This window comes from Thalassophryne amazonica, chromosome 5 (genome assembly GCF_902500255.1).
Source record: "Thalassophryne amazonica chromosome 5, fThaAma1.1, whole genome shotgun sequence".
Lineage (NCBI taxonomy): Eukaryota > Metazoa > Chordata > Actinopteri > Batrachoidiformes > Batrachoididae > Thalassophryne > Thalassophryne amazonica.
This window is the reverse complement of record NC_047107.1, coordinates 120985086-121000311: the sequence shown is the minus strand read 5'-3', so window position 1 is coordinate 121000311 and position 15226 is coordinate 120985086. Positions and strand designations below refer to the sequence as shown.

The 15226-nt window shown below is 41.9% G+C and overlaps 1 protein-coding gene across 1 annotated transcript in view; it reads left to right on the top strand.

Moving 5' to 3' along the window:
* The window catches only part of fam102aa (family with sequence similarity 102 member Aa), a 64033-nt gene that overhangs the window by 24486 nt on the left and 24321 nt on the right, over nucleotides 1-15226 (top strand). The window contains exons 3-6 of the mRNA XM_034171202.1: nucleotides 9430-9550; nucleotides 10711-10740; nucleotides 14030-14146; nucleotides 14320-14366. Of these exons, the coding sequence (XP_034027093.1) occupies nucleotides 9430-9550; nucleotides 10711-10740; nucleotides 14030-14146; nucleotides 14320-14366 (315 nt within the window). The remainder of the gene's footprint in view (nucleotides 1-9429; nucleotides 9551-10710; nucleotides 10741-14029; nucleotides 14147-14319; nucleotides 14367-15226) is intronic.

Here is a 15226-nt window from a genome sequence, read left to right as displayed (position 1 = left end):
GAGACCCGCAAAGAATCCCAGTCATTAAAAATATATAAACCTCTCTCAGTATCCATGGAGCTCTGGGGCTCCGATTGCCGAGATGTGCGGTGCTGTGGATTTTGCCGCAAGAAGTCTGTCCTTGCAGCAACAGGTGTACCGGCCGCTTCGCATTAAAACAGCGAGCGTAATCTCAGGACTTGTGCCAAGTGTGCTGCAGCTCCATTCAGTAGACAGAGAGGTGATGCCGGTGTTGTGCGCTGAATCTAGCACAACACCGGCTGCAAAGCAGACACGGGCGGCGTGAGTGGCCTGCGTTGGCGGTTAACGAGCCCGCAGACTTAATAAGCGCAGCGGAGGCAGAGAGCGGGAGAGGAAGAACGGCGCCCGCTGTCGATGTTGTTGCTGATCTGAGCACAAAGATCTGTATCTCACATTCATTGCAGCTTACTTTTGGATGTTGAAACCAGGACGTGTATAAGTAACATTACTAACAGATAAAATCAATTTCAATGCGGGATCGGACTGAAGGCGGGAGCGCGTCGTCTTGTCCCTGACGTCATGGAAATGATACGGCTGTACAAACTGTTTTCACAGAGGGCAAAATTTTAGCTGCAAATTTGTCATTTTTAAACGAAGATTTCTCCGCTGAATTACAAATTTGGGCTTACAGATTTACTTTACTGCATTCACAAGGGTCTTATAAATACATATCAGCTATTTCTTTCTGAAATCTGACCACATTTATTTTAATGCAGGTCTACTTTAAAACTTTGTCTTTTTGTAAAAAATAAGAAATGTAAATAAAGTTTGAAAAAAAGAAAAAAGCTTCTGTTTACGTCTTGTTTCTGGAAACACGAGTCCGTGTGGTTTTTGAACAGACAAAGTGAGCAGTCCGATCGAATCAGAGCATCGGGCCGTACAGTGTGAGAACATTAATCATGCGCTCTGAACTTTTACACCCTGCGGTTTTGTCGCACAGCTTGAGCTGGAGCCAAATACAGCTATTGAAAATATTGTACCGTGTCTGCCCAGCTTTATGAAACAAGAAAGGATTCTTAAACTGTTGAAAAATTTGAACAAAGGGCAACAAAAACGTCAATCTTTCGTTTTGCTGTTGTTCTTGACGGTTTTTAATCATTTGTTTAGTTTTTGTAACGTTATTGTTTAGTTTGACTTTGTTCAACCAGCTGAATGTTTTCACACAGTACAGAAGCCGGTTTGTGAGCGCTGAGGCTGCTGCTGCGTTCATGTACCATCGGAAATTACAGGGCAAACTCAGCCTGCTTGCTTGGATTTTTTTTTTATCTGGGTGAGGAGTCAGCTTCAATGGACTCAGGCACCTTATATAGGGAAGAATTAATCTTTTGTGTGGATACAATTAATTATTTTGCCACAAGCAACTGCTGAATTTGAAACAACAAAAAAAGTTGTGTAATTTCCGACAATACTGGAACGCAGCAGCTGCTGTGTGCGCTTATTATTTTTTATTAAATATAACAATATGAGTGTAGGAATGACAATCCAGCCCTTATGTACATGTAGCAACAGGTAGATAATTAAAAAGATTATATAAAGAGCTGTTCTGGAAGACAGAATTCACATTGTAGATCAGCTGCAGCTGGTGAAAATAACTGCACGAGTCAATGCGCGTTCACACACACTGATTAGTTTACTGCTCTGATATATTCAATCATCTCTACACTTATATTTATTCCCCCTTTTGACAGTTTTCTATTAAAAATCAATGTACGAGGTCTGTGAGAAAAGTATCCGACCTTTTTATTTTATGCAAAAAATATATGGATTTGATTCATATGTTTTTACGTCAGCCAAGCTTGAACCTTCGTGCGCATGCGTGAGTTTTTTTCACGCCTGTCGGTTGCGTCATTCGCCTGTGGGCAGGCTTTGAGTGAGCACTGGTCCACTCCTCTCGTCGTTTTTTCATTGCGAGGAAATGGCGGAATGATTTGGGCTTTGTTCCGTCAGAATTTTTTCAGAAACTGTTAGAGACAGGCAGCTGGAAACCATTCGGAAAATTCACATGGCTTTCGGTGAAAATTTTATGGGCTTCACAGAGATTACGGAGTGTTACTACCGCTTTAAGGACGGCCCACAATGGCACACGGCGCGCCGCGCTCCGAGCCGCGATCGACAGGCAGAAACCACCATTTCATTTCTAAACAGATGGCTGTGTCGATCCGGGACCGTCGTGTGCAATTGCTCTGGTTATCACAAGAGCTGGACATCAGCCATTTTCCGGCAGATTTCACTTTTAACCGGAGATTTTGTCATGGAAAGCCGCGCGGAGGCTTCGCGCGTCACAACAGAGCCGCTGATGGAGTGAGACAAAGAACACTTCCGTTTTGGAGTGTCAGAGGACAAGTTGGGACATGCCTATCTTGGCTTTCAGTGGCTTACCAGTCGAGTGAGTATAAGAGAAATTGTGGAGAGCTGGGCATTAAGGTGATGACTGGTTGCCTTTGGTACCCAGTCTCTCTGGAGGACCCTTGGGTACGATCAGCTGATATTGTGGCGATTTTCTCCAAGCATGATCCAGCAGTGTTGACACCAGTGGTTGGAGAAGTCCATGGTGACACCCTCATCTCACCTTGCTGTGGTAGATAACATGGCTTCTCTTAAGAGGTGGATTAGAGCCTGACCAGTATATCGGTTGGTGGGTGATATGAGCTTGTTAGTGTTGTTTTTGCTGATATAAAAACTTATTTTCCAAAATAAACAATGCAGAAATACTGTTTGGCTGTTGGAAATTATGTCATTACATAGTTTGTCCAACAGAGGTAGATGCAATGGCATCACTCCTTGGTCACATTAACTACAAGAGACAGGAAGAGCGACCAGCCGTCACTCATTTTCAACCAGAGTGGGCATTTTAGAGCGACGTTATACTGGCAGCTAGGCGAGGTCAAAATAGGCAAGACGTCTATTTTATGCAAATTGTGAGCGGCTAAAGTCGTGGACTACCGATGTCAGTGATGGCAGCGTGATGTGGTTTAGTTGTATGCTCTATTCATCAATAATAAAATTAATGTTTGAACTGTAACACATCGAGCCTCGACTACATTTCTTTCTTATAACATCTTGACATTGAAATGTGGTGAGCCATTGCCATTTTTTAAAATGTAAATTTATATCAGCAGATATATTGGTGTAATTTTTTTTTTGCTTTTACTCTGTAAAATATGTATTGTATATGCCACCCCAACAAATCCATATTGTATGGGCTCTAGTGGGGATGGACCTGTTGTCTGACTGGGTGGTTGCCATCCAGAGCTCAAGACGATTCTGTGATGTGATGTGGCAGATGGAGCAATGCTCAGAGATCTGACCTGATTCCAAATAAGATCTCTGCATTAATTTGTTCAGCTTATTAACCTCTTTGAGTTTGAAGAGGTTCATGTGATAAAGTTCCTACCTTGACTTCTGCTTCAGCTGAGCGAGTTCCCGTGTGTGATTTTAAAACCGTGCACGCTGGTCTCACTTAACATGCAGTTTACTTGCGTTTTGGCTGATTGAGGGTAGCTGCAGTGTGAACAGAGGTTGACATTGTTCTCGCATTGGCACCACTGAAAGATTTAAATGAGCGTCGTCATGCAGAAATGAAAGGACTGCATGAATAAAAACAGAGAACACACACAGGAGACGCAAATGTTGCAGACAACCTTGGGCACAAACGGCGGCAGCGGGCATATAAAAACGTCTGAGGCGAAAAGACTTGAGTGTCGCTGTGGCTGTCGCCTCCTCTGTGCTGCTGGCAGAACGTCGGCAGGTTTGAGAAGTGAGGTTTCTATGGTGCCTGAACAAAGCCATCTGGACTGAGGAATGTGGTTTGCCAGTGCTCCTTGTTAGAGACACAGGAAAGCTCCAAAAGCACAGGGGTCCCGATAAGACTTCAATATGTGCGCTTTAGTGTTTCTACATGGAGGGAAATCTATTTTCAAACGGCAGATCCAGTTCAACTTTGTCTTGTCTCTTTTTAATTACAAATTCTTGCACTGTGACTTCGTCTGAGCCATCACACTTAATGACTTCATCCACCAGGATTGTTGTTATTCTTCTTTCGCCACCCTGTATAAATCACGGAGTGAAGGGGCATTGTTGTTCCACTACAGCACAATTGAGTGTGTTAAAGAGAGAGCCAGCATGGCAAGAAAAGAGTGTGTGATGTTTTGCGTGAATGTGTGTGATCTACCATCAGGGGACTTAGAAGAAAAAGCAGCTAATCTACAAGATCCAAGACTCTTTTGTCAGTGCGTCTGTAAACTGGTATAACAGCGAGGACCCGGAACTCCTTACATAGTGCAAATTGATCAAGAAGAACCAAATGTCTGAATGTGCGTGTGCTCAGGGTGTTTGTATTTCTGACGTGCATTATGCTCTACACTTGATGTCTACGCTGCTGATTCTGCGGCGGCGGCATGTTGTCTTAAATCAGGCTCCGGAGCAGGGCCTGATTTAACTCCACCTTTGTTTGGTTTAGTGTAAACGATGAAAGACTGCGTAATGACAGGGCTTCCTAACAGCAGCGCAGCGGGATCTCTACTTTAAAAGGATTTATTTATTTATTTTAAGTAAGGAAAACAAGAGGTGTGATAGCAAGTTGTTTCTGCATTTCTGCAACAACCAAACTTTTAGTTTCTGTCTTTGGTTTCTGTATTGGAATCGCCAAACACCTCTGTGCAGGGACCTCATGGCCATGTATGTTCTTCCCAGGCATCTCTGTCTCATAGGTTCGAGGACTCAGAGACATGAAAGTCTCCGCTGAGATTAAATTATTGAAATTCTGGATGATAGTCAGAATTCAGGACACGATAAACCCAGGGACTCCCGCTTCCATGGTCAAATTATCACGTGCTGTGGTGTAGTGTCCATTGATTCAGCAAGGATCACAGAATCGGCCGTGAAGTCGGCATCCATAAACCTTTCCTCGCTCACAGAGGCCCAAAAGCCACTAGTTTCTTCAACTCTAGCCCAATTGGGAGCCTAGCAGTTTCTGGTTTTCTCTCGGTAAGGATGATCATCTTCATTGCTGAAGATAATTAGATGAAATTTGTCTAAAATGTTGTTTGCATCTCTGCCAGTTACTGTTTATAACTCGGTTCTCCTGATTTTTTTCAGAATCAAAGCATGTTAATATACAACCCCAATTCTAGTGAAGTTGGGACGTTGTGTAAAATGTAAATAAAAACAGAATACAATTGTTTTTGTGCAAATATTTGCTCATTTTGAAATGGATGCCTGCAACATGTTTCAAAAAAGCTGGGACAGTGGTATGTTTACCACTGTGTTACATCACCTTTGCTTCTAATGGCCCAGTCACACAGTATATGACAAATCCTCGATGAAGGGGGGGAAAAAAGTAAAAAAAAAAAAAAAAAAAGTCACAATTCGTTGAGAAAAGGTGGATGAAAGAGCTTTATCACCGAATAGCCTGTGAAGCAAGAGCGCAAAAGGGACGAAAGAGGAACTTAACAAAACTGAAGCTAACGATCTTGACAATTTAAATGAAACGCGCCTGGAGCCACTGCTGGAGCAGAGTGTGTCTGTATCCCTGAATTCCAGGACTCGGTGCTGGAATGAAGCTCATAGTGCCTGAGTCCTGGAGAAACTGCAAACAGAAGCTGTGATCTGTGCGCACATCGGTGGACCCACCTGCTCTGGTTCTTTGTCCAGAACAAAAGAGGAATAATCTCCATCATCAGAATCCTCATTGTCTGTCGACATGCTGTGCGCTCCGTCTGGCTCCAATTTAAAATAAATAAATAAATAAGATGGTGTTCTGTGACCACTGCTGCATCACTGTATTATGTTCCTAAGATATATATATAAAACAAACTGTCAAAATGGGGAATAAATATAAGTGTAAAGATGATTGAATATATCAGAGCAGCAAATTGATCAGTCCGTGTGAACGCTGCTTATTGACTCCCCATGGGCGGTTATTCCACGAGCTGCAGCTGATCCACAATGTGAATTCTGCCTTCCAGAACAGCTCTTTGAATTATCTACCTGTTGCCGCATGTACAGAAGGGCTGGATTGTCATTCCTACACTCATTGTTATATTTAATAAAAAATAATAAGCCCACGCAGGAGCTTCTGCTGACGCTACGTTCAAGTACCGTCGGAAATTACACAACATTTTGTTTCAAATTCAGCAGTTGCTTGTGGCAAAATAATTAATTGTATCCACACAAAAGATTAATTCTTTCCTATATAAGATGCCTGAGCCCATTGAAGCTGACCCCCCGGCCCAGATAAAAAACAAAAAAGTTCCAAGCAAGCAGGCTGCGTATGCCCTGTAATTTCCGACAGTACATGAATGCAGCAGCAATGCTCACAAACCGGCTTCTACACTGTGTGAAAACATTCAGCTGGTCAAATGAAGTCAAACTAAATGCTAACATTACAAAAACTAAGCAAACGATTAAAAAAAAAACATTAAGAGTGACAGCAAAACGAAACACAGACGAATTGAGGTTTTCGTTGCCCTTCATTCAAATTTTTTGACAGTTTAAAAAATCCTGAAGAAGCGGAACAAAGCTGAACGAAGGTTAAACGATGTCAACAAAAGTCCAGATTTCTTGTATCATTAGGGCTTCGTTGCCCTTCGTTAAGTGCCGTGTGACTGTGCCATAACAACACTCAATAAGCATCTGGGAACTGAGGACACGAATTGTTGAAGCTTTGTAGGTGGAATTCTTTCCCGTTCTTCCTTGATGTACGACTTCAGTTGTTCGGGGTCTCTGTTATTGTATTTTGCACTTCATAATGCGCCACACATCTTCAATGGGCGACAGGTCTGGACTACAGGCAGGCCAGTCTAGTACCTGTACTCTTTTACTACGAAGCCACGCTGTTGTAACGCGTGCAGAATGTGGCTTGGCATTGTCTTGCTGAAATAAGCAGGGATATCCCTGAAAAAGACGTTGCTTGGATGGCAGCATGTGTTGTTCCAAAACCTGGATGTACATTTCAGCATTGATGGTGCCATCACAGATTTGTAAGTTGCCCATGCCATGGGCACTAACACACCCCCATACCATCACAGATGCTGGCTTGCAGTACCACCTGTGCGCTGGTAACAATCTGGATGGTCTTTTTCCTCTTTTGTCCGGAGGACACAATGTGATTTCCAAAAACAATTTGAAACGTGGACTCATCAGACCACAGCACACTTTTCCACTTTGCGTCTGTCCATTTCAAATGAGCTCAGGCCCAGAGAAGGCGGTGGAGTTTCTGGATGTTGTTGATGTATGGCTTTCGCTTTGCATGGTAGAGTTTTAACTTGCACTTGTAGATGTAGCGACGAACTGTGTTAACTGCCAATGGTTTTCTGAAGTGTTCCTGAACCCATGCGGTAAGATCCTTTACACAATGATGTCGGTTTTTAATGCTGTGCTGCCTGAGGGATCGAAGGTCACGGCCATTCAGTGTTGGTTTTTGGCCTTGCTGCTTATGTGTAGAAAGTTGTCCAGAAGCTCTGAATCTTCTGATTATATTATGGACTGTAGATGATGGAGTCCGTATATTCATTGCAATTGAACGTTGAGAAACATTGTTCTTAAACTGTTGGAATATTTTTTTTTCATGCAGTTGTTCACAAAGTGGTGATCCTCGCCCCATCTTTGCTTGTCAATGGCTGAACCTTTCAGAGATGCTCCTTTTATACCCAATCATGACACTCACCTGTTTCCAATTAACCTGTTCACCCGTGGAATGTTCTAAGCAGGTGTTCTTTGAGCATTCATCAACTTTCCCAGTCTTTTGTTGCTCTTGTCCCAGCTTTTTTGAAATGTGTTGCAGGCATCCATTTCAAAATGACCAGATATTTGCACAAAGACAATAAAGTTTATCAGTTTGAACATTAAATATCTTGTCTTTGTGGTGTATTCAATTGAATATAGGTTGAAGAGGATTTGCAAATCATTGTATTCTGTTTTTATTTACATTTCACACAATGTCCCAACTTCATTGGAATTGGGGTTGTACGTCCAGCAAAAGCTGGGCTAAGGACCCAGTGAGGAGATTTATTTTGAAAGGGTTACATTGATGCTATTAATATATGAACTGTGACCGATGAGCATACCATGCTATTGGGCGATTAATGTTGATCCTCATATAAATGTAGGGACTAGATGAAGAGTGATGAAGGTAGTTTTGGCTAATGTATGGTGAAAAAGTTTACCACTTTCACAATAAAGTACACAAGGCCATTATCATAGGATTATAGCACATAATGCAACACTTGAAATACGTTGACCGCGATCTAATTGTGTGATGGAGCAAAGCAGCACCAGCTGTTTCAACGTTTCTACATCCTGTGTGATTCTACAGCTTTTATTTCCTGCCTGTTTCCATCAGTTGCCTTTGATTAGTTTGTACAGAATTCTGTATAAAAACTACTCATAAGAATTATTAGTCAAATATGAGCTGTTTCCACTTCTGCTTTTTTCTACAGAGATGCACATCAGCATCTGTCAGCCTTCAACAAGGGGATTTTTTTTTAAATCAGTTTGTGTATATTTTATGTAATTTTTAAAAACCAATTTCTCTGTATTTATGTATTTTTTTTAAACCAATTTCTCTGTATTTTTGATTTTTTTTTTTTTACCCATTTCTGTATTTTTTAAATGTTTTTTTTTTTTTTTTTTACCAATTTCTGTATATTTATTATTTTATTTATTTATTTTACCAATTTCTGTATCTTTTTTCTGTAATGCTGTTTTGAGTGTGTATATATATATATAGTGTATATCTTATTTATTCTCAGGTGTTTTAAACAAAAAGGTAGCACATTGCACTGTAAGAATCCACGATACAGACTGAGTACAAGGTTGAGTTTACATTTCCTCATGATGTTAGTGATTATCTCAATCATTTAACAAGTAAAAATATTAAATATGTTTCCATTACTAAAATGTTATTTTATTGTTTGGCAATGTAAATGTAATGCACTTTTTCATGTTATTTATGTAAACAATGAGCAATTTGCTGTGTGTGTGTGTCCTTGCCCATTAATTTTCATTTATGTATTTTAAGGCTATGATTAATTTGCTCTTGGTTACTCAAGATAATTCCCACTATTACCCTGCTCGTTGTCATGGTAACAACATGACCTCAGTGTGTGTAAAGCACCTAAAGCCAAAGAAACCTGCATCACACACGTCTGTAATCCACTTGTTTTGGAAGAACACACTCACCAAATGTTTTTTTCCCCTTTGTTGCTGTGATAATTTTAGCTCTGTGACTGGACATGGTGCGCACGAGGCTGTGAGACATCAAAGGCGTTGTTGGAGGAAAAAATGTTATCCTGAAGTCTGAAAATGATAAACTAACGCTGTGTTGCCAGGGCTTGTTAATTTTTGGGTTTTGTTTTATTTCACGTTAGTCCTGCTGCAGGTTTATAATGTTTTCTCTCATCTTAACAGAGAGGAGGTTCGAGAACACTGCGTTCGCTGGAGGAAGAGGTTTACGTTTGTGTCCAAAATGAGCGCCAATCCACACACGGGAGTCCTAGATCCTTCTGTCTGCAGGGTTTCAGTCAGGAAGGTATGGCTTTTGTGTAACCCCCCCGCTCACATTAAACAATTTCAATGCAAACTGCATGAATCTGTTTTCTGGGAGCATCACTTTATTCTGCTCTCACCCGTTTTTCTGGACTTCTGGTTGCATCAACATTGTAGCCGTAGAACTCTAAGGATGGATAAGAAAACCTAAACTAGTCTAAAGTCTTAAAGCTGCAGTGCGTAATTATTTAGATTTATTTGAACGGCAGTCCGTCGGTTCCTGCTTAGAACCATGGCCTCAGATTTAGAGGTGCTCTCAGGTTGATAGGGGCACACCTTCGTTTATCAGCAGAGATATAATATAGCATTCATAACCATCTGTTCATTCATAAACTTGCACATCTCTATGGGAGCAGGCCTCGTCATGGTGGCCACTGTGTTTCACCACCATACTGATACAGGAGCCAAAAAGGGTTGGACATACTCCATCGTTTGCGTTGTTCCATTGGAGCCAATAGATGAAAGAAAAAGGAGAGGGATCAGCAGTTGTTCCCCTACACACTGTCTGCTGGTTGGTAGCGGATGCTAACAATTTTGGGAACCTTTATTTCTGTGGATATACATCTTGAATGCTACAATAAAAGGCAAGGGAGCATGACTCACCATTAACAAATGAGCAAAAACAGCAAGGAAAACAATCGTGACCTGTGATGGTATAATGCAGTCTGCAGCCTCACCACGAGATGGCACTAAATCCTACACACTGTAGCTTTAAAGTTTGGTTATTGCACTAAATGTCTATAACAGATGATCAGTTATTGCATTTTACAGCAGAATAAATTCCTGAAATGAAACCAGTTACAGTGAGATTAAGACTCTTATTGGGTTGGGCTGCTTTTATTTAAAACAAATAAACCACACATTCATCCTCATCTAAAAAAAAAAAAAAAATCATAACTAAAAACACTTATGTGGACTGGTTCTAATCTTTCCCTGGAGTGTTCAGGTTCACCTGATCTAGATGTTTTCCACGTGAACTTTGCCTCAGAACTGTGGTACTAACTGTTAAACTACAGGGGTGACATCAGTGCACTCATAGTGTGTAATTTGTCTGCTTTCATTGGTAGCTGGAGACCTCTGTAATATTACGTTGGATCCTTGGACTCACTTTCTGTTGGTAACTCTTCCTGTTTTTCCCCGTAGGAACTCAAAGGAGGAAAAGCATATATGAAGGTAAGAGCTGGTTTCTCCCATGCCTCACACATTGATAAACACATAGAAGCAGTTACAGATGAGTTCACATCAGTTCTTGTAAACCTGAACGCCACATGGTGTAAATATAAGTATTTCTCATGGCAGTTTGATGAACATGTGATCACGCGGGCAGGAACGTAACCCGGAGTCTTATGTTCAGTTTTTTCCTTTAACTAGAGAAGCCAAGAGTCGAGTAATGTCGGGGATGATTCACCCTCGTGAAAATCTTTTGTTGATCCCTGGAGGCTGCTGACCGACAGGAATGGTTTCCTCTGTTTTTCCATGTTCTCCATTTAGATTTCCTTCAGCTAAATATGCATGCTGCTTCCTTCCTTAAATTAGCGTCTTGAAGTATGCACCTGCAAAAACAGTATTTCCTCAAGACGTGGAATGGAAATGTAGGAAGGGTCACCATTTACTGAACAACAGATGATTAAGACCCTTTTTTTTTCTTTCTAAACTTAAAGCAGGCTGATTGACTTTCTCAGGTTTTCTTCAAACTTAATAGTAACAGGAAGTACCACCAAATGAAGACACAGAATTCCCATTGTAAGTAAGTAAGTAAACTTTATTTATATAGCGCTTTTCTCACAGGGGTCACAAAGCGCTTTACAAGGTAAAACAATAAAAATATACAGTAAAAATACACACTCAGTACTAAAAGATTATTGGCCATGAAAAGCCTGTTTAAAGCCTGCTTTTTGAACATCTCAACAGAGTCCAGGGATTGCAGGGACAGAGGGAGTTCTTTCCAGAGACGAGGCGCTACGGCTTTAAAAGATCGGTCTCCTCGAGTTTTAAAGCAGGTTCGAGGAACCATCAACAGGTTCTGACAGTAGAGAAGCTTGAATCTTCGACTGGACTGGGTTGCTTGACGTGAGGACGTTTCGCTTCAAATCACAGAAGCTTCCTCAACCCATCAGGGGAGGCTTCCTTCCTGTCATTAGGAGAGTGCTAACTAGAGCACAATAGGTGCTAATTAGAGCTATTGTTTAGTCACTAGCCTATAGCAGTCAGCCTCTCGGTAGGTGGGGTCTGGTTAGGTTAAAAAACTCCTGGTTTATTCTTCTCTACAAGAGTCAAGACAGAAGTCAGACTACCAGAGCAAGAATTTTAGCTGAGGAAGCTTCTGTGATTTGAAGCGAAACGTCCTCACGTCAAGCAACCCAGTCCAGTCGAAGATTCAAGCTTCTCTACTATGGAAACCACCTGGACAACTGAGAGCCTACACAGAAACGGGTTCTGACCTGAAGATCTGAGGCTGCGGGCTGAGGTGTAGGGCTGAATCAAGGCAACAATGTAATCAGGAGCCTGACCATGTAGTACTCTGAAAGTCAAGACCAAAATTTTAAAATTAATTCTGGAGGCAACAGGGAGCCAGTGGAGGGATTCCAAGATAGGCATGATGTGGGCTCTCCTGTTGGTGCGGGTCAGAAGCCTCGCAGCAGAGTTCTGGACATACTGCAACCAATTTAGCTCCTCCTTACCCTTATTGTGATCTTAATGAGCAGGTCATCGATTGTCACATCTAGAATTCAGTTTATTTATATAGTGCTAAATCACAACATGTCGCCCCCAAGGCTTCAAAAGAGTGAGAATTAATCCTTGCCTGCTCCCTGAGCAAGCACAGTGATGACAGTGGTCAGGAAAAAGTCAGTCAGGTTTTTGTTTCCTGATTACAGGAAGAAACCTCAGGAAGACCAGACTCTGTGAGGTGGCCAACTGCTTTGACTGGGTGGGACAACAATGCACAGGAGTTATGGTTCAGTTCACACCACTGTTTAGAGTTTGGTAAATTGGTGGTGGTGGCTGGGGGAGCGCAAATGTGCTCCAGTGGCCGATCTAAGAGCAGTAGATGTGAGTGGGGGGTGGGGGGGTGGGGGTGGTAGTAAGAGACTTACAAGCGACAGTGAATGGATCAGGGAGTTTGTGAGCGACAGTCGCACCTTATAACTCCAGAACAACGCTGTCCTCAGAACCACCATTTGTAGCTCAGCAGAAATCCAGTTCCATACCGCCGATTTAACCTGTGATACAAGTGTTTTTGGAATTCCTGGGGCAAGGTCTTAATCCCCTAGTTGCTTCCGAAGCGCCTTGTGTGGCAGCACCCTCACATCGGGGTGAATGTGAGGCATTATTTGTAAAGCGCTTTGAGTGTCTGATGCAGATGGAAGAGCACTATATAAATGCAGTCCATTTACCATTTCCTGGAGTGGTCCGGGTCAGATTTGAAGCACATACAGTTGTGGTTGGAAGTTTACATACCTTACCTACCTTTCTTTAATGTCGAGGTAATTTGGGGCTTTTTTGCCAGGGTGGAATTATTAATGAATTAAAATGGTAATTGGACTGCATTTATGTAGCGCTTCTCCAGCTATATCATAAGCTCAAAGTGTTCCCCTAATTATTTAGAGAATAATATTTGGGGACATTGTGCTGTGGTATGCAGATACTTTTGATGTGTATATTCATATGATTCTGAAAGTCTTTTGCAGCTCACCCAGATACCTGCACAATGTTGAAATGCTAAACGTCACATAAAATGAAGACTAACGTGCGTTGGAAATCCCATGGCTTTATTTTATTCATGAATAATAACTATTTTTGGGAATGCCTTGGGACACCCCGGGAAGAGTTTCAGGACTTGGCTGAGGATGGGAAGTGTGCATTGAGCTTCTTAGTCTGCTGCCATTGCAACCTGGATAAGCGGCAGAGAATTAATGAATAATAGACAATATTTTTGGGTAATTTGAACTGATTACAAATGAATAAATCAAAGATGTTTTCCTTTATTTTAGAATGTCCACACTTACTGCATTAGGGCCCTCATAAACACGGCAAAACAGTGATTATGGGCTGGTTACCTTGTGGCACATTTGTTACCGTAGCACTCTTGCTTCCTAGCAAACAGGTCCAAGGTTCGATTCCACAAACTCCCAGTTCCTTTCTGTGTGGAGTTTGTATGTTCTCCCCGTGTCTCTGTCGGTTTCTTCCCCCAACAAAAACATGCACATCAAGTTGATGCTTCTTTCACTGCCTTTGTAGAACGCAACGTCTCCAGACCTGGAGTTGATCCCCGGGTGGTGGAATGTGGCTGCCCGCTGCTCCTAGTGGTTGGATTGTGTGGAACTATAATTAGCATGGGTTAAATTCAGTGTTTGCATGTTTGTACACTGACAAAGACTCCTCTTTAAGCTCCCCAAAAAAGGCTGCTGAACTGAATTCCTTTAATCACGGTGTTCTAACGTTGCGTCTCTTTGACCCACAGCTGGGCTTCACGGACCTCAACATGGCGGAGTTTGCAGGCTCTGGTTCCACTGTGCGCTGCTGTCTCCTGGAGGGTTACGACACAAAGAACACAAGGCAGGATAACTCCATACTGAAGGCAAGGACTGTGACAGAATGTCAAAATAGAGGAGCGCTCGAGTCTTGTTTTGCATTGGGTTTAAAAAAAAGAGCAGACTTTCCAGAAGTGCTTTTTAGAACCACGCAGACAAGATTACAAGTATTTTTTTTTTTCATTCTCATTGTGACTCAATTTTTTTCTTTGTTTTATAGGTGATCATCGGAATGACCCTCCTGTCTGGAGACCCGTGCTTTAAAACGTGAGTCCTTAATAAAAAACTTTGAGAAATGGAATTATTTCAGCGTATGTCTGAACACCTGGACCCACCTGTCCCATCATGAGAGCCAATCCGCGCACTCGACCCGCAAAAATTTGTAGCCATTTAACAACCCAAACCCGACTCATGGAAATAAAAAGAAGCGTCTATCTTGTAAGGGAATTTATGCCTCTGAGGTAGAAAATGTTTTATATATTTTTTTTAATCCATGTTTTAAAAAGTGTAGACGATGGTATAAACTACAGAGATTTTCACTGTGGGCTACAGCAAAGTAGCTACTTCACAACAAGGCCACAGAGGAAAAGCACAGGAAACTCCAGTCACAGAAGAATAAATTGAAGTACACACAGGAAAATACTAAATGAAAGAACACAACCAGGAACCACAAAGCAAGATATTAAACAGCACTCCATGACACTTAGGCCCCGTGTCCATAATTTATTAATTTTTTTCCCATATGGAAATGTGCTGAGTATTGAAAAATGCTTCATCCCAGCAGTTGTCAGTGGTGAGAGAGGGGGAGAAAGAGCCTGCGTGTGGGATTTGTGTCAATAACAAGAAAAAGTTTGCAACTAGCTTATAATGTATGGCAGGGGTGGGCAACTTGTTCCAGAAAGCGCCAAGAGGGTGCAGGTTTTCTTTGCAGCCACTGACTCCACTAGTTGATTTCACTGATTAACTGATTTCACCTGCTCAAAGTGATATTAATCAGTAAAATCACCTGGTGGGGTCAGTGGCTGCAAAGAAAACCTGCTTCCTCTTGGCGCTTTCTGGAACAAGTTGCCCACCCCTGATGTACGGTGATTAAAAAGTACTCACCCTCAGCAGGAAAATGCAGTCTG